We start from the raw sequence: 18,861 nt of genomic DNA, 5'->3' as shown, positions 1-18,861 counted from the left end.
AGTCTACTCGGCTTCAACAAACTGTAAATGTTCCACCATTAAGCATCAGTGCATTTACAGTGCTGCAAGGTTGTCAGGGATGATCACAAGGTCACTACCTACGAACATTTCTTCCATTGCAAGAATACTAGAAAGGAAAAAGAATCCCTATGCAATTTAAATCTTAGGGAATGTTTTTGGTCAACGACTCTATTAAAGAACAAAGCATCTCCAAGCTGCAACCTTTATATATAAACAGCAACTCTTGCAACTCTTCAAGTAACACCAGGTTTGTGTTGAAAAAATACCAAACTATTAAAACGTTGTGCAGAGAACTGTAAACTAGAAAAGTTAAGTAAAATATATTTAGACAAGGAAGAAATATTTTCCAGGAATTAGGAAGAAAATAGTCATGTTTTTAAGAAGTTATTATTTTAGGGACTTGGTATTTTAACCCATATGCCTTGCATTATTTTGCATAGAAGGTTTTAATTGTTGTAATTAAGCTGGCACAGATTTAACATCAGCTATTTTTTCTGGCAGTTTGGGGAAGCTGAATCATTTTTCTAAACTTTTCTTCCTCCTGCAATTTTAATTCCTATGTTTCTATCTGAACTGCAGATAAAGTTGTGATAGGAAAATGTGGTGCGACAAATTCTCTGTGTTGGGAAGAAAAAGGGTGAAAAAGTTCAGATGGATGCTAGAACAATGAAGAGGAGAGTATCTGCTGAATTTCGAAGCAATTCATTTTATAAACTACATAACCCTATGAATTTAACTTTAAAATTTAGCCAGCCTCTTAGAAAAACAGGAACAGGTGAAGAACCTGCTTACCTTCTTACACTATTTGTCAAATCAGTATCATGTAAGAGGATGAATAGGATTTAATCCAAATAGTAGCTAGTACATGAAAAAGTATTCTCACCACATGAAATTTGTATTCCAGTACACTAAAGATCTCAACCTCCCATATGGCACATAGCTGTCTTTAAAAACAGGTGAAGTAAGTAGTGTTGGGACTGATGGAAGGGCAGAGAAAACCTGTTTATTTCAATTCAAAGAAAGATGGTAACACATAAAAAAGCAACTTCTTTCACTAAACAGTAACCGGTATTTGTCTGAATGTTTAAAAAGTCCTTGCAGCAAATATTTAGGTAGGACTCAGATGACTTTGTCACTAGTTCATTAAGAGCTATCATAAAATGTGTTCAATAATTCAATTCAATAAATAGCATGAGCTGTTGGTAGTGTGATGAAATACTGTGGGTGCGAGCTTCAGTCATCCGAGAAGTATAGTTAATCCTTTCAGCCACACACCCTGAAATACAGTGGTGTCAAAACCATAATTTGTTTCCTTCTCCCACCCCAACTAACAGGATTTTTTTAAAGACAGACTTTATACCTACGGACAGTGTATGTTCAGGTAAAATAACAAATAATTCCTAAGGGGCTTCATTTAGTGTGGCCTCTAACGATACTATCAGAATGAAAGATAAGATACAAATAAACCCTGATTTTAGATTTCTGAGTTACGTCAGCCCGCAATGAACTGAATGCTATGCTTAGCATTTCCAAAACATCACATTAACGGTTTCTCTTTCCTTCCACCTCCTCAAAAGAAGGTCAAGAAAACTAACACACTCAGTGGCTGCTATATTTTTGTATGTTCTCTCTATACAATGATTCCTCCCTTTAGAGGGGTCTCAAGAGCAGTTTCTGCTGGGGAGCCACGGCAGCAGGGCTCCAAGGAAGCCACAAGACCAAGAAGTGCTGGGAAAGCCAGGACCTCAAGGGCTTGGGGCTAAACAGCCTGTGTGTGTACAGAAGCTGAAACACACACACACTCCTCAGCCCAAGGGAAATCAGAGTAATCTCCATTCAAAAAATGTCCTTTGCTCTGGACTTTCTGCTTTTCCTTTCCTGCTTTTTTTTTTCGTTATGCAATAACAAAAAGGAAAGCATACAGATTTGGTAAAATACTCTGAATAGTCTATAATGGCTGGTCAGAGTGATGACACTGAGTTATAAGAACATCCAAGATGACTCCAGGGGTCCAATGCATGGCAGGTACCACACCTCTGCAAGGAGCACATGGTATAGAATAAGCAACATTTGAAACTACAGTCTTGAAATGCACTTGGCTCAGAAATGCTCCCTGGTTCTTCCCATTGCAGTTTTTCCTTCATCTGCCAGTCTGGGGAAGACTGCTCTCTCCTCTCCTGGTCAGCCTGTTGAGGGACTGACCCTGTTCATCTTGCAGAAGCACACAGCTGTCTGGGGCAGGACCTTGTGTCTCTCACGTGTATCATCCCAAGCCACTGCAGAACCTTCTTTGGGAGGTGAAGGCACACGAGTACAAAAGACAGCCCACAGTGTCTCTACAGAGATTTTCTGTTATTCGTGTAATGACACTTTCATTGTAAAAGTGGCCCATTTTCCACCTTTGATAGACACCATTAGATATCCTCAGATAATCGTAGATAATCAGCACTAATCTTAATAAGGTTATACAATAATTGTGACTGAAGTGACAGACAGTCTGACTAATACTAAAGTTCTTTCTTGACCCAAATATTGGAATTTGTCATACTTACACTCTCAGTGATAGATCAGTTATTTTTCTATCATTGCTCTCAAGTAAATAAATCCCATGAAAGTCAAACTGTAATTTTAACATGCATGTAAATTTAACTCTCAAAAAGTGTTATTAATAGCACTGAAGAAATCAAACTGCTTACAGATGCATTTAAATTGATGACAATTATTCTACATTTTAAATAAAACAGGAAGCAAACTTTTCACTGAAAGATGCCGTTCAGAGCATGAGTTTAATGCACTCTAATTTATGCACACTGACTTCACCCTTTTAATTGATCAGCCTTTCTAGGGGCGTGGTTTCATGTTACACTTAATCTGATCTTATTGCAGGCTACTGGTGAAAGGGGAGGTCCGGTTCCCTTGTCCTCCCCCTTCCCCTTGCTCTAGCATTGAGCAGCTGCACAGAATGAGTCAGATCAGCTTCCTGATCTGACCAAAAAATACAGGTATTTTTGGTGGGTTAGCAATTCTGACTATTCAATGAGCTGATCCAAAGGATCCCAATCATTCTGTGGCCACACAATTGCTTCATGTCATACAAAGGAGACACAAAGCTGGAAAGGAGGGATAAGAGCCTGAACCTTCCCTTTCAGCAGCGGCCTACAGTTGAAGAGGTGAAGTATACATGAAACTGCTTCCTAAGGCTGTATTTCCCTGGCAGCCTAAATCATCACAATTCCCATTGTCCCCCTCCCAGCTAAATGTTACTGCTGATCTTGCTTGAGACTCTTCTTTGAGATGACCCTATACACCAAGCTGATGGAAAATTAACCCAATTGAAAAGAAAAGTCTCCCCTTCCCCTTTTTTACCCATTCCTCCCCACTGCCCTGGTTCTCATCTGTTCACATGGTAGAGGTAATGCACCCGGCTTACCCAGCAAAAAGCCACTGCTTTTTTTGTCAGGATTAATTTTCTACTGTTTAGAGCGCAGAATTAGCTCCAGGCACATGTTGTCAAGACCAAGAGAGAAACAGAAAAGGCGACAGTGAGAAGCTGTTCATTTAGTACAAAGGTGTAAAATTGAAACCACAGGCCCTTGGCACCTCACTGTGAAGTCTGGCAACTTAATTTCAACCCACCTCCATCAGCGTGAGCTACAGCGATCATATTTGGACTGCAGTGGCTGAGGAGTACTTGGATGTTCTCTCCTCTGCTCTGGGGATGGAAGCACCAGCAGAGGTAATGGGGCAGGTCATCTAGGGGCAATAAACTCATAAACTACAGAAAAGGTTTTCCTAAAATATGAATTTGATTGCCCTAAGAGCAAAATATAGCTTCACAGCCTTTCCTAAGCTAGTACAAAGCTTAGAGAAACCCTGGTATGAATTTAAAGGTGAAAAACCTATACAGTAATCACAAAGGCTAATGTATTTTAAAAGTCTTACCACTGAAACAGGCTCCATGGCTTCTTGCTTGATAGGGACTGGGTCAAACATTAGCATCTTTTTTATTCACCTGTTCTGATGTCTCTGATGTCCTGGCCTGCAGGGGAAAGATAAGGTGTTAGAAAGCCGCAGGAAATCCCCTAAACTTTCTGAATTGTACAGAACTTACTATTTTGTCATATTAATGTGAATATTTATCCACCTCTAACATAGCTTCTTAAATATTTGACTGGGCTTCATTTAAATATTTCAGTTATTGTAAGTTTATTCTTTCCCAATTGCTGTTGAAACAAAGGGACATCTGCTCACTTTAATGAAAGCTAATTTGAATTTTTATTGTGCATGTCAGCATACCAAGATCACAGAACTGTCACTTTCATTAGCTGTCCGTGTATAAACACATCACAGTTGAGACTAGGCATTTCTCATCAGCATTACAACTTCAGAATAATCTTGTTTATACAAGTGAACTAATTCTGGAGAGGACATCTTTTTTCTAAGAGTCCTGGAGTTGAAACTTTCACACACAGTGACACTGAAATCAATGCAAAAGAATGATTAAAATCCAGGACTAATTTGGAGAGGTATATTCAACATGTTGCAATGACTTAACATAAAAAATACATCAGTTATTTGCCTGAGATAATAAATCTACTGACAATTCAACAATTTGTGCTAACTGTGCAAAAGAGAAGCACTTCAAAAAATCTGGTTGTATTCTGTGCAGCTTCAGTTGTTTTTTCTACATAGTGTTCAACGTCACTTATCCAATTCTAGCTTATCTCAAACTGCCTGAAATAAAAAGTATTTAGCGTAAAGCATGTCATAACTTAACTATCATACTACACATCTGCCATGGTCAACTTGGAAAGATGCTGTGAAAGGAAGGAGGAGACACCTCTACTGGGCAAAGCCGTAAGGGTATGGAGTAAAAAACAAGAGAAGCAAAGGAAAGCGGTTCTCAATGACATTTAGTTGTTGGCAAGCTTTTTATAAATCACTTGAGGTTATACATTATATGACTGATGTTAAAGGAGCAAATTCTGACCATACACTGTACAGTTCCCAGCCCTGCCTGGAAGTGGTATGACCTCTATTAAGATCTGAGGACAAAAAAAAATTACACAAATTCAATTTTGACCAGTAGATGGCACTGGAAAGAAACAAATACAGCCAGACTACAACATCCAGACAATTTCACCCTGCGGAAGTAGGCTAAAGGCTCAATAACAGATTTGTAGTTGTGGCCGGAAAATTCTCCCAGAAATTGAAATGAAAATTTTAAGATGTACCTGCTCAAATTAAAACAATTCTAATAAGCCTACACTAATGAACAATCTTGCAATTAACTATCATGTGTGTTTACAGCTAAAACTTTGTTAAGAGCTTCCAGACAAAGATGGCATGAGTTGTTGCAAGTCTATCATTAATTATTCAGGTATCTTAATAAAGTTTAAAGACTTATGAAAATATATTACAACAGTGTACATTTTGAATAATGGAAACAAACAAGTATCAAAAGTATCTTCATAAATCTTCTTACAAAAGTCAAAGGCCTGACAAAACCAAATCGCAAAAAAAAAAGTGAAACAAATAGAGCAGCTCAAGGTAATTTCCAGTTTATACTTAACGTGTAGTTTTATTTTAGAAGCAGTTGTGTAAGAATGCACTATTTGCTAAAAGTTGTGATAATTTTGTAAATACTTTAAGTATGTTTGTGAGAAGGCTATTAATTATACTATTTTTCTTTGCATGGTTATCTTTTTCAGATTTTTAACATTTCACATAGCTAGAACTAACATTTCAGAAGACTGTCTTCCCAGAAATATATCCATGTATCTATGCATTAAATATATATATGCATATCTATGCATCACTCACACACATTCCCACACACATATATGGATTGTGAAAACAGGAAAAGTTATACTTTTGGACATAAAAAATGTTTAAAGTAAAATGTAGCCTGTCAGACGTCATATATAAGAATTTGGAACTACTTGCTTTCACGTTTCCAGAAACTTTATAAATTTTATTTTATATGTGCACAGATAAACTGACACACCAATTTGTACTTTAGTAAAGGAAGGAAGGAAGGGAGAAAGAGAGAGGGAAAAAGAAAAAGAAAGGAGGAGAAGGAAAAAGGAGGAGAAGGAAAAAGGAGGAGAAGGAAAAAGGAGGAGAAGGAAAAAGGAGGAGAAGGAAAAAGGAGGAGAAGGAAAAAGGGAAAAGGAAAAAAAGAAAGGAGAGAGAGAGAAGGAAAGATTTTGTTGCAAGTAAGCAGTCATGCTCCCAGGCTATTCTTTTTGTCATTTCTGTTGTTTTAAAATTTGATTTTCTTCAGTTTAAGAGTTACTCCTTTTCACCTTTTACTCCAAGAAAGTGCATGAAAGACACTTGATACACATTTCACATGTCATGCTACACATTTGAGTGTTTCCTCAGAGGGCTCTAAATTACTGTGTAGGAATTAGACTGACATAGACAACAGAAAGTGTACTGCGCTGAATAAAAGTGAAAAGGAATTCTCAATCTTTCTCAGGTGCAGTCATCTAAGAACAGCAGAGGAAAACGGTACTTTTATTGCTGCATCATAGTACAGAAATTGAGCACTTCTTTATCACATTACTCTTAAGCGGTAGGTTTCTTTTCCCCATTTGATAGTGACTGGAAACCAATTTTCAAGAAAGGAAAATTAATTAATATATAATGCTTGGTTCTGTCGGTCCAGATCAGAGGGTCAAATTCTTATTTGGTGGAAACTGATAGAGCTGCTATAGTCAATACAAACCAGCTTTGGGTCTGGCATTTAAAATTTAGCTCAGAAGGACACTTTACTAAGGCTGCAAATAAACTCACAAAAAATTCTCTTTGTATTTAAAAATAATGGTCCAAATCTATTGCTTGGACCACATTCACAAGCAAATACATGCATGCACACTAACACACAAATAAAGCATGCTACTCCTACTAAGAAGTCAGTAGTTTTTCCTAGTCTATTTGTAAAATTGTGCCTACTAACTCAAAAACTCATTCTTTCTCTCCTAAACATTTGAGAAGGGGGCAATAGGGAAGGTAAACAGTCTTATCTGTTTCTATTACAGAGGAATGAAAAAATAGTTGGGTTCTACTTTACACACTGATTTCATAATGTACTTGTTTGAAAGCCCACAAATTGTTTAGTAAATACAACTAATTTCTGGAAAATCAAAACACTGTCTCTCATTCCTGAGATACCCCTGAAAAAAGAGTGAGGAGACAACAACATATTCATATTAAGTGTATTAAAAAATAAGGGCCTTTGTCTTTCACATTATTAGATAAACTATTTTGCATTAAAGGTTTTTTTTCATGTGGGTTAAAAGAATTTAAAATGCATGTAATCTGAAACTAAATAATTAACTACAATCCAGTAGGCAAACATTCCACCCTCTCTTTTTTTTGCTCTCCCTCTCTTTTTCTGCTAACAAGCCACCCAGTTTTACTTTCTTGCCTCCTCCCATTCACTCCACCCTGTGGATCTCTGCCAAGTCAGTCCAACTTGTCCAAACAGGACATGGCTTTTGATAACATTTTGCTCACACCCTGTACTTCAGAAAGACAAATGAAGCAATTGGGTTTTGTATGCAAATAAGGGCAGGTGCAAGGTGAAGTCCAGGCAAAGTCCCTCAGTATTTTCCTATCTGAAGTCCAGTGAAGACAGCAAGCCAGAAAAAACCACAGACTCTGCCCTTATGATCCAATACGCAGCGAAGTACCCCTTCCAGAAGGGAAGTTCATCATCGATAGAGTTCATCACCTTGTCAGGATTGAAGACTTCTCAATACTAACTTCCTGACAGGTATTGTTTACTGTTTCAGAGATATAATTAAGAGTAAATGAAAGCTTAAAGGTACTTAACGTGTATTCTGACAATAAGGACTTGTACAGATTATTTACCCTGGATGAAATGAGCAAAGCGGTTAAAGAATGCACCCAGACTACACATCTGCACTGCAGAGCGGCTGGAGAAGAGCAACCGCACTGCAGCTATTCCCAGCAGCTCTGTGCATCTACCTTCAAGGTCCACCAACTCTGCAGACCTGTTATGAAAGGAAAGGGTGGGGTGAAGGGCCAGTTTTGACTGTGCACATCCAACAACTATAAAGCCTCCCTCTAACACAAAGCCTTTGCTCTCATTAAATACCTGGAAGAGCACTCAGTGACCTGACTTGTTGCAGACAGGGGGGTGGTGACCATGAATTCTGCCTCTCTTCATGCTGCATGAAAGCATGCATGGGGTTTGCTTTCTCAATCTTTGTGCCCGGGGGAAGCAAGGAATGCTGCCCTGTGGTACAGTGAGACTTTGTCTAGAAGCTTCAAGGTATGACTGTTATTGTTGGTATAATTACAGAATAATGTAATGAAATCGGCTAAATTAGCACTGCATGAGTGTCCTCTGCAAAGACAGTGCAGCTCTTGCAGCACTGTTGGTAACAACAGTAAGAGCCAACGTAAGTCATGTGGCCAAAGCTCTTCAGTCCAAGCCCTTTGGGACTTAGGCTGTTGCTCTGAAACTATTACTTCTGTGAGCCTCAAGTCAAACTTCCCCTGATACTAAGGAGAAGTGATAATATCAGAATAGTCTCCACTGATGAAAGCCAAAGGGTGGGGAGGTTTTCTGAACCTGGGTGAGAAGTCTTCTTCAGTGGAACCTTGAAAGAGAGTTTGACAGAGAAAAAACAGTTTCTGAGAGCAGGATTCCCTGCAAAAGGTACAAAAAGTGTTTTCCAGGGCTAGTAACAAGATGTGTTTGCACTTACTGTACCAGTTGCTCATCAAGACCTGAGTCAGCAAAAGAATGTTTCTAAAGTTCCATTAACTTTAATGGGAAGTAAGCAAGCGCTTTACTGCACTAGGCCCCAAAATAGCAGCAGGCAAAGAAACTCTCCAGCTCAGCAAAGCAGTCAGACTCAGTCAAAGCAAGCAAGAGCAGGGAAAGGAGCAAAGGCCCAGACACGGTGTTGGGGGAAGGGACTGGAGCAGCCAGCCCATGAAGAACAGAGCAGGGGGAAAATCATGACGAACTAGTACATCGAGAAAATGTTTCACTGATCAGCAGCATTCTGTGTTTGTTTATTCATTGGATTTCCACTGGGAAACAGGAATAACTGTTGTAAAAGTCAGGATATTGCGTAAAAAGAAAATGGTGCCTGGGCAAAAATTTTCTGCTGAAAGTTTTACCTGATAGGCATGAAGAAAAAGAATATTTCTATAGGATTCTGTTACTTAGTATTTCAGACTATTTTTGCTTTTTATTGATGTGAAAATCATTTACCTTCCTCCTTTCAGAACTGCAAACAGGCTGAAAAATCTGGGTTTTGCACAACTTGTGCATCCTAACTTTGCTGATATCACTTTGTTTGACCTAGAATTGCTTTGATGTAATCATTTATCAGCTGTGTACCAGACTAATCAGTATTTCCATTAAAATTTTGATAATACTGTTGCAGGCTCTTTGAAGCCACATGACTGGAAATGGCTTTCTTGTATGTAAAAATTTTGGGCAAAAAAGTTCTTGCAGTGCTCATTAAGAAAATGACTTCTCTACCAAGGAAAAATGGAGCCCATGTAAAGCCTGTTCAACCTTCAGTTCTACAGTTACTGAACCTAAGGGAGAGAGAAAGAAAAGCCCTTGAGGCACCTCCATTAGACAATATTCTCCCTTATCAGGGCAGACTGCTGTCTGGTTTCCTGTCTCAAGCTACTTCTTAGAAGGAGAAACAGTCTAGTAAGGATAAAAGATCAGACTTTTGAAAACAAGTGAAGTATGTGGAATGGTATGATAATCTTTCCCTTCCAAACTGAACTTTGTTTTTTTGTTGTGTTTTTCTTAAGAGGTAAATTTTGAAGATAATTTAAAAGGAGAAATAGAAATCCTTTTTATTATGAAGGAAGAATGACAGAAAATACTCTTCTCTTACGTAAAAGGTTCTGCTATTTCATGAAACATATGAAACAGAGATTGAACATTTTTGATAGTATAGGGAAGAAGAAAAAAATCTAATCCTAAAGAAAGGAAGTGTACATTTATGAATAATAGCCTACATGATTAATTTGAATGAGCATTTGAATACAGGGCAAATGTCAATGAACTTCTATGTACCTACGGAAGTCGGAAAAAAAAAACAGGGAGAAGAGCTGGACAGTGTAGTGGGTACAAATGAGACAAGTGATCAAAGCAGCTTAGACTCTTTAAAAGTGGAAAGTCTGTCATGCCTTCATGGATCAAGTTAGTTTGCTGGTAACACACACTGACTGCATGATAGACAGACCACACGTTTGGTTTTTTTTCCCATTCTGACTTGGTTTACTATTATTAAAAACCTGTTAGAGCTGTATCTTTCCATTTGGATGATCTACACTTACACTTCCTTCCCCTGGGAGATATCAACTACAGCTACAAAACCCTCAAAGAAAACCTCGGCATCAAGTGAATGCTTAACAGGGAAGGGTTAAATCTCTCCTAAAACCAGCTCTGCCAAACTTCATATTCTGGATTGGAAGCAACTAGCCTTGGAATGAAAACACAAAGCTTCCAACACTGACAGCATAAAAGAACTCTAAAAGACCTCCTGTTAGCGGTGTTAATTAATATTAAAAAGTTGGTTTACAAAACCATTATAATTTTAATCTCAGTCCCTGATTTTGTAGAACTTCTGGCTACAAGAAGGTGTGAACCACAAAATTTACTGCATTTATTATACACAAGTTTCCAATATTAAATGCAGTTAAATGCAACACTTTCCCTCTGTCATGGGAAAAAAAGATTAAATAAGTTTGAAATCCTGTGCAAATTAACAGTACCAGAATTAAGATATTTAATTGGGTTCTAATGGATAAACTTACCCATGGCATTCTAAAATTAACAGAAAAACAACTATGTAAAAACAACTGAGAGTAACAAATTAAAATAATCAATAAACAACTTACCAAAACTGTGTGGCCAAATACTTCTTGTTATCTGGATTTCTGAACAGACAAAAAACAAGTTGATGTAAGGACGTGCACAGAATTCACTAAAAATTACTTTTCACATACAATTAAGCCCTGAAAGAGGAAGTTTAAAGCGTGTATTTCAGATACTTCTTAAAAGATACCTGCAATGACCACAAACAGCGAACTTTTAGCATCCAAAAGAGCAACAGCAGGAACTGTAAGATAACTTAAAAACGAGTGAAATAAAAAGAGGTAAAATAAAAGGGTGGAAGTAATTCTGTTTGTACAGAAACCATGCATATTCCAGCCCATAAGTGACAGAGAAGAATAAACACTCCATCTTGCATTTTCATCCAGGGCCTGATTCAAAGCCCACTGAAGTTAATGCAAGTCTTTCGCTTGATTTCAATGAGCTTTGGCTTGGGTCCTTTAGCTCTTCTTCTGTCAGATCCAAAGCAACACAAAGATTTATGCTCTCTTTCTAAATTTCCTCTCATCTCTATGTCTGCCTGCAACAGTGTGGGGGGAGAAGACAAATATAAAAACAGGAGTAAAAAATTTATTCTTATGCCTTCAAAAATGCAAAATGTGGGACAGCCATACCTATTCATTCCAAAGAAAAGTTACCCAGCAGTGCCTCATTTTCTGTATTACATCTGGAAGACAGTGAAATCTTCTAGCTTGTATAAGGAGAAAATACCTATTCCTTTTGAGATCTGGAAATACAAAGTGCTTATGGTGGGCCATTCAGGTTGGGTAACGGCAGAAGCCAAAACCCTCTTATAAGTATGAGCCTACAGATGTGGATTCTCTTCTCACACTCTTTTCACACCAGTGTAACTCCGTGACTTTAATGGAGCTATTCCAGATCGGCTGATGAGCAAGTGAGAGCAGAAAACTGGCTCACAACTTTCTGTAGACTCAAGTACAAGTTGTCAGCGACAGTAGCGAAGCTCTCCAGTTCACCCCCATAACTATACTGGAGTCGAGGGCGTGCGTTAAAGGTTAACTTGGAAACCTTATTATGACATAACACAGGCATCTTAAGCAATCGTGAGTGTGTAGAGACATGATAACTCATTGGGTGGGGATTGGGAGTCGAGGGGCAGTGACAAGGGGCCTGGACGAGGCTACCGATCTGCCAGAAAACAGCCTGAAACAGGAAAGAGCACCACATATGCCACTTGGAATGTGTGACGCAAACCCCAGCCTTGAAACAAAGAACAGGAAACAGCTCTGCTGGCTGCGCTGGGGAGAAAGCACAGAGAAACATTTAGGCGGCCCTCCCTGACCCTATATTCATGAGCAGCTGGAGTCTTTTAAAACAACAACAGTGGGTGGAGGTGTTTGTTCATGGGGTGTGAATAAAAACACTGTCCTTATGCAGGGGACCTGCCCTATTTACAAACAGGCTCCCTTAACATCAGGGAGCAGGAGATTTTTAGACACCACAGGTCATGACGATTAGCTGAAACCTTCCCTGGGACCAGCTGGTTTATTACTGTATTTACAGAATGCCAGTAGCTAAACAGAGCTACAGCTTCATGACATCAAACAGGGAGCACCCCAGCCTGACAGTAAGCACCTTCTTTCTTCATAGACAGAGCTAGGGGGATCAGACCATTGCAGGAGTGATTTGTAAAGCTAAGGGTTGCTCCTGGGCAGTGTCTCACTTTTGTTCAGTATGGCTCAATAGCTGAGGACCAACATCACTCAGTGCACCCAAGAGTATTTTTCTAAGCTGTCAAACACTTAGCCTTCTACATCCCTGTTTCACACGCACTCAGACTTCATCTCAGGACTTGATTTTCCATGGATATAATACTTTATTTTTGAAGCACCTAAATATACAGCTGAATAAATGAAATAAGCTGACAACATGAGGCAGAGATGTCTTGCAATAGAGTAACTTCAACATTTGTTTTCCTTCAAAGCTGTGGTTTCAAATACTCTCTCTTACATACTTTGCATCGGTTATTTATATACTATGGGTGGGACATCTAATATTATCCAATGTGAGAATGTGTTACAGCAAATTATGTGGACGAGTACCACAGTAACACTAGTAATTGCTGTGGGGTTTCATGGCTGGAGTTTAACAACACACATGAGGTAACAACTGGCTAGTACAGCATCTACACAGCAACGTGTGGGTGTAGGTTTTATGCCGATGGTATCAGTTCCTTCCTTTCTTCATACTGAATATCTGGAAATATAAGTAATTTGGTGGTTGTATAACTCCCATCTCTATTATCTCTGGGCCTTCGACTCATCTCAGTCACATTTACATCATTATTTATCTGAAGACTTTTGCTTTTGGCTAAACAGGTGTTGCCTAGGTCAAATCCTCACAGTACCTAAGGGCTCCCTCGCAGCTCTGCTGCTTAGAGGAAATTTTGCTCAGTTTCTCAGGGAAGGGAGCAACCATTTAGTATCTTCTTTTTTTTTTTTCCCCCTTCCCTTACCCCCAGTTTCCCAGCTGGGGGGGGGGGGGGAGTATTTGCCTTTGGGAAAAATTAAAAAAGGCCACTCAATTCAACTTCAGGTTTTTTGTATTTTGATACTAGGCAAAATAGTCTTAAAAATACAAGAGGAAAGTTAGTTTGAAATAAATCTCTTCTGGGTCAGGCAGGATTATCAAATCCAGATGTAATTCCTCTCACACAAGAAGCAGCTCCTCATGCGATTAACGAGACACTGTATCTTAAAAGTATTCTATGGAAAAGTCACTAGTGAGCAGCCGTGTAATCCTTTGTTTTCAATACAGGTAATGAACATTTATGGATGTTTAAATAATGTCAAGTCTTCAGAGCTCTCCTATCAGCCACCCAAATTCAGCTTTTCCCAACAATAAAACCTTCAGAGTTCAGCTCCACAAATAGTGACACTTCCTGAATTTTCGAAGGTGAGGAAACCAATAAAACACAGCAGACAGCACAGGTACAGTACCCGAATCACCAGGGGAGTACACAAAGCAACTTTAATGTATTTTTTTCATATAACTACTGAAGAACTTGAGGTATTCCGAAATAGATCTTTCTCCCAACCTCCGGTTAGCTGATCTCCCAGCGCAGGCGCCTGCCGCCAAACCTTCCTTTTCTAGGGCTCCCCTAGCCGTGCCAGGCACTCACCTGACAAAGGTCCAAAGCAAATAACTCCTATTCCCATTTCGGCTTTAAAAAAACCCAACAAACGGCATCCAGAAAAAAGAGAAGCTAATTACGGTCGTTTTCCTCTCACTCCGCACTTAACTGCCGTGCCGTCCTAGGCGCTACGCGTTTTACTTCGCCTACATCACGGCTAAGCGGTGCTAAGGTTAGATGACAATACGAAGGACAAATTTTGGAGAGCCGGTCTCATCCTTGACTTCACCGGGAGTTAAAGCGGGGACACGGCGCCGCCGATCAGCCTCGCGCTTCTGGTGGGACACCGCCAAGACGCGAGCTCCTGCCCTGCCTGGCGTTTCCCCCACCGCCCTCAGAACCGAGGGAACCCGCTATACTTTTCACCTCAGTTTCGTCCGGCGCGACATCCCGCGGGGGATCCGACGACGCTTCCTCCAATCTCTAACCGAAGACGAGCCTGTCGCACCGCGGCGGGCGGCCGGGGGCTGCGGCCCCGCTCGGCGGGAGGGCGGCCCTAAGGGGCGGGGGCCCGCAGGCCCTCCCGCCAGGGGCAGGCGGGCGGGAGGCCCCAGAGCCCCCCCGCCGGGGAGCGCGGCCGGCGGGGGAGGGCGCCGCGGGGGAGGCGGCCCCGGCCCCGGCCCCGGCCGACGGCGCCGGCCACACAGGTGCGCTGCCCGCCCGGGCGGGCGCGGCAGGCAGCGGCAGCCCCCCACCCCTTGCTCCCGCCACCTCACCGCGCCGGCGGCCACGCAGGAAGTTTCACAGGCGCCGCGGAGGGAGCCCTGCTGTGAGCCCCCGCGGCCCCGCCGAGACGAGTCCTGCCCCCCCCCCCCTCCCCGCAGCTGCGACCCGACGGAGACGCTTGTCCCCGCCGCCCCCCGGCCCGGCTGCGGCTCCCGCGCCCCCGGGTGCCGGCGGCGTCCCACTGCGTGCCGCCCCGGGCTCCGCGTCGCTCGCAGCGCCTGGAAACTTTCCTCCTCCGGCACCTCCATCCAGCAGCCGGCACAGCCCAGCCCGGTCCGTCTCTGCCCCCCCCCCCCCCCCCCCGCGCCCTCACACTTACGCTCGGCGGGCGGTGCGGAGGGTGCCGGGCCTCCGTCGGCTCCCGCAATGCCGGGGGTCGCGCTAGGTGGCGGGGGCTGGGGGGGGGGGGGGGGTGTCGCGCTGCGGCGGCACCGAAGCGCAAGGCCGGCGTGTCCCGCGGCTGAGGCGCCTCCGCGGTGGCTCCGGGTCTGTGTGCGAGGAGGAGCTGCCCGCCCGCCCGCCGCCCTGCCTCCCGCCCTCCGCCCGCCCGCTCGCCTTCCCCCCGGGCTCCTGGCACCGGGCCGCGCTGTCACATGACGCCGGCGCCGCTCGCCCTGCCAGGCTCCCCGGGCCGGCGGGGTGAGTGGCGGTGGGAGGGTCACGGCAGGGAGCGCGGCCGGGCGGGCCGGGCGGTTCCCCGCCCGCGGGGTGGAGGCTCCGCCGAGGGGCCGGGGCGAGTCACCGCGCACAAACAGCCGGGCACGCACTGACTCCGCGCCGCCCGCCCTGCCTCTCGGGGGCAGACAGACTCGCACAGACACTAATTATCCCCAGCAGGCCGGGGAGGGAGGGGAGCGGGGCCGCCGCCGCCGCCCCGCTGACAAACCTGCCCGTCCAGCTCCTCCTCCCCGCCCGTGTGTCAGGCAGAGGCGTGCGCCTGGCACCCGGCCCCGCAGCGCACCGCTTCCCCTCCCTCCCTCCGCGCCCACCCCGGCCGACCTGCGGCGGCGGCAGCAAAACAACAGCAACACCCAGCGCCCGGGGGGAAGGAAGGGAGGTGCTCGCTCTGGGGCGCTGCCGCCGAGCTGGCTTCGCCGGCGGGGGCTGGGAAAGGGAGCGGGGCGGCGCGGAGCCGGGCGGCGGTTCCCCCGGCCCGGCCGCCGCGGGGCTGTGCCCGCGCCGCGCCCCGTCGCGACGGGGAGGTGGCGGGGCCGGGCCGTGGCCGGGCGAGGCGAGGCGGGCCAAGGCGCGGACCGGCGGCCGGAGCGCGGCGGGCGTGGGGCAGAGGTGTCGGCCCGCCTCCGCCCCGGCTTGGCGGCTCGCCCGCCCCGGCCGCCGCCGGGACTGCCGGCTGCCTGAGGCCCCTGCCGGGGTGGTTATTTTATGGCTGCGATCAGCCCGTCGTGCCCGGGAGCGCTCCCGCCTCCCACCGGGAAGGGGCTCCGCGCGGGAGGGGAAGGGGCAGACGGCGAGAGGCGCTGCCAGCTCCCCTCGGCTCGGCCTCCCCTCGGAGGGGCAGCGGCCCCGGGGCGGGCCGGCCGCCCCTGCCTGCCCAGCCCCGCGGCCGGCACCTGCGCGGGGCAGGTGTGCGCGTCCCAGTCCTGCCCCTCTCCGGGCTCCTCTCGCAGCTGGAGGGGCGGGAGCGGGGCAGCGGCGGCGGCTGCCGCCCTGCCCGGGGGGTGGCTGGGCTGAGGAGGCCCGGCCCGGCCCCGCGGCGCCGTGCGGCTTGCCCGGGCTCCCGGGGCGCAGGGGCAGCGGGGCGCGCCGTGGCGGCGGGGAGGCTGAGTTTGTCCCAGGGCTGCGCTTGCTGCTTGAGACAGTTTTCAGCGGGGTGCGCTGCACGTACCGCCTGTGAAACGGGAGCCGCTTGTCTCCGTACCCACGGGTAGACCGAGGGACCTCAGTCAGAGCCATGCTTTTTTTTTTAAAAAAGAATATATATCCTGGCCCACTGCCTCAACTCCATTGGTTAGGGAAAGGTGCTGCCACTAATTCACTGTATTGCGCTTACGGTTGTTACAGTGTGCTGTATAAAATCACGTCCTCTCATTGATACATGGTACCTAAAAATGATGCCAAGGAAGAGGCAAACGCTGTGCTCGGCAAGGCCCTGTCCTGCAGTGCAAACTGCATGGACAGATGAGAAGCCAGCGATGCGTTCTCGTGGGTGAAGTCTGTGGTAGGTGCTGAGCATCTCCGGCCCCATAGGATCAGTCTGTGTATTTAACTGCCTGAATAGGACCCTAACGTAACGTAACATGTTTTTTGCATGTTTGGGTTGAAATCTCTGTTCTCTTTGGTTATTATTAACCCAGTCAATAATGCTGCAAAGGCAAAACAAAGAGGGGAGGGGGAAGGATGGGGGAAGTGTTTTCAAACATGCTGCTGTGTACAGGCGCATGTTTGCTCTATGTCTAAAGATATCTGGGATGTTTTAATGCATCCCTTGACTTAGCTTGCTAGTCCGTATGGCTTTAAAAAGCAAACTAAGACACCAGTCTGAAGCCCTGAAGGGTATGACTCAATGACATAACAATAAATTGTAGTATCTCCTGCTAAGTAATTACACCATATCATGTCACAACAAGGTATTGTTGAAATACTATCGTGTAGCTCATAAAGTGTCATTTTTTTATTATAAGCCTATAAAATAAACAGAATTGCTATGTTAGAACATACACACGGACACAAAACATTTCATTAGGGCTGTGAAAAGGAGCTGCTGTGTTTTTCTTGCATGAACATGCTCAAGATAAAGTAGTTATGTCCCAGTTTTGCATTCTTTTATTCTAGGAATTAGCAGAGGTTACACAGCTAACTAGAACCCTTAGGTCAGAGGCAGAGCTGTTTTGATGTCAAATCACAAGAAATGCCAAAATATTTAGTAGTAGCTAGCATGCTGCGTCTGGTGAAGTCACCAGGTTTTCCTGCTAACTATTATCTAGTTCTGGCCTCAGATGAACCTGTTTTAATCTGGTGTAATTTTACTGTCTTCTTGTGAAGTCGCTTTGGATTTATGTTGGCAAAAGAGAGGAGAGGGAGGATTGTGAATGATGCTTTTGTGGTGCTGAGCGAGGTTGTACACCTGTCAGCATTTCGTTGCCTTCCTGTGTTTGGTTTTCATACTTCAACAATTCAAAAATTTGAAGGGATGTTCAAATTCTGAAGGGAGCAGAATCTCATTGATTTTAATGGGAACTGAAAACCTAGGAGGGAGAAGCTGGGAACACAGAGGGTCCTTGCCATCTGGTTAGCAGACCCAGCAGTTTTAACCAGGTCTGGAAGTGTTTCTAGATCAAAGGACTGGCTGATGGCAGCCCTTAACATCTTCCAGCACACCACCTCCTCCATCCCTGCTCTGCCCGTCATCCCCGCAGCATTTCAAATGTTGACATGCTGAATGACTTTCTGAAAACAGAAGGAAGAGAAGTGGTATGCAAGTCCTTGGTATTGAAAGAATAAAGAATATTGCTTGGGTGTCGTTTGGTTTGTAGCACACGGCATGAGCCTTTGCCATGAGATGGAGCATTTGACATGATGGAGCCTTGAGGATCCATGCTCTCCAAGCATTAGGGAGAGTGTTGGCACATACAAATTTCTGGTATAAGCAGACAGGAGGTGGTACGTAGAGTGGGTGGAAGGGAATGTATGGATCTTCAGCGTGAACAAATTGGTATTAAAATGCTAAATGAAAAAGGTATAATATATTCAGATGTCTGTTAAAGGACCAAATCCAGCCATGGTGAGGTGAACCCTTGCTACAATCAGCTAAATTACCACTGCGATGAATGTGACTTAAATTGTACATGAATTTATGGCTTTTAAAGGTAAAAGCCGTGTTCTGCTTCCCAAGGATCAGTTAAAAACTAGTTGAAGAATTTTGTGTACTTTTTCAGTCCTTAATTCAACTTCAGGTTATGGGGTGAAATAGGAGTGGTTTGCTGGTCCCAAGCGATGCAAGTGTTAAGCTGGCATTTCTTCCAAGTTGCTCTGTGTTACAAAATGTACTACGTAGTCAGTGAGTGGTATTTATGCAGGGAAAATGTCCACT

The 18,861-nt window shown here is 44.5% G+C and overlaps 2 protein-coding genes across 3 annotated transcripts in view; both read right to left on the bottom strand.

Moving 5' to 3' along the window:
- Positions 1-15,321, bottom strand: part of KLF3 (Kruppel like factor 3) — a 29,306-nt gene extending 13,985 nt beyond the window's left edge. Inside the window, exons 1-3 of one of the 2 annotated variants that reach the window (XM_030014495.2) lie at positions 15,130-15,321; positions 10,936-10,974; positions 3,964-4,060 (exon numbers count right to left, since the gene is read on the bottom strand). In XM_030014495.2, the coding sequence (XP_029870355.1) occupies positions 3,964-4,020 (57 nt within the window). In that variant the 5' untranslated portion in view covers positions 4,021-4,060; positions 10,936-10,974; positions 15,130-15,321. Of the gene's footprint in view, positions 1-3,963; positions 4,061-10,935; positions 10,975-14,450; positions 14,580-15,129 lie in introns of those variants that run through there. The other variant, XM_030014505.2, reaches the window with a different exon arrangement.
- On the bottom strand, positions 14,447-16,724 carry LOC121233276 (collagen alpha-1(I) chain-like). Its single transcript, XM_041123220.1, has 2 exons — positions 16,007-16,724; positions 14,447-15,600 (listed from the first exon to the last, which is right to left on the bottom strand). The coding sequence occupies exons 1-2, from the start codon at positions 16,722-16,724 to the stop codon at positions 14,447-14,449; spliced, it is 1,872 nt and encodes a 623-aa protein (XP_040979154.1).
- Positions 16,725-18,861: the final 2,137 nt, after the last annotated feature.

This window comes from Aquila chrysaetos, chromosome 1 (genome assembly GCF_900496995.4).
Source record: "Aquila chrysaetos chrysaetos chromosome 1, bAquChr1.4, whole genome shotgun sequence".
Taxonomy (NCBI): Eukaryota; Metazoa; Chordata; class Aves; order Accipitriformes; family Accipitridae; genus Aquila; species Aquila chrysaetos.
This window is presented reverse-complemented; position numbering and strand designations above follow the sequence as displayed.

What these genes read in the sequence shown, in the direction of transcription:
- LOC121233276 (XM_041123220.1), bottom strand. Translation starts at nt 16,724, where the DNA reads ATGGCTCTGACTGAGGTCCCTCGGTCTACCCGTGGGTACGGAGACAAG. An exon ending in CCCGGCCCCGCCACCTCCCC is followed by an intron (nt 15,601 to 16,006) that starts GTCGCGACGGGG and finishes TGCCCCCGAGAG; the next exon opens with GCAGGGCGGGCGGCGCGGAG.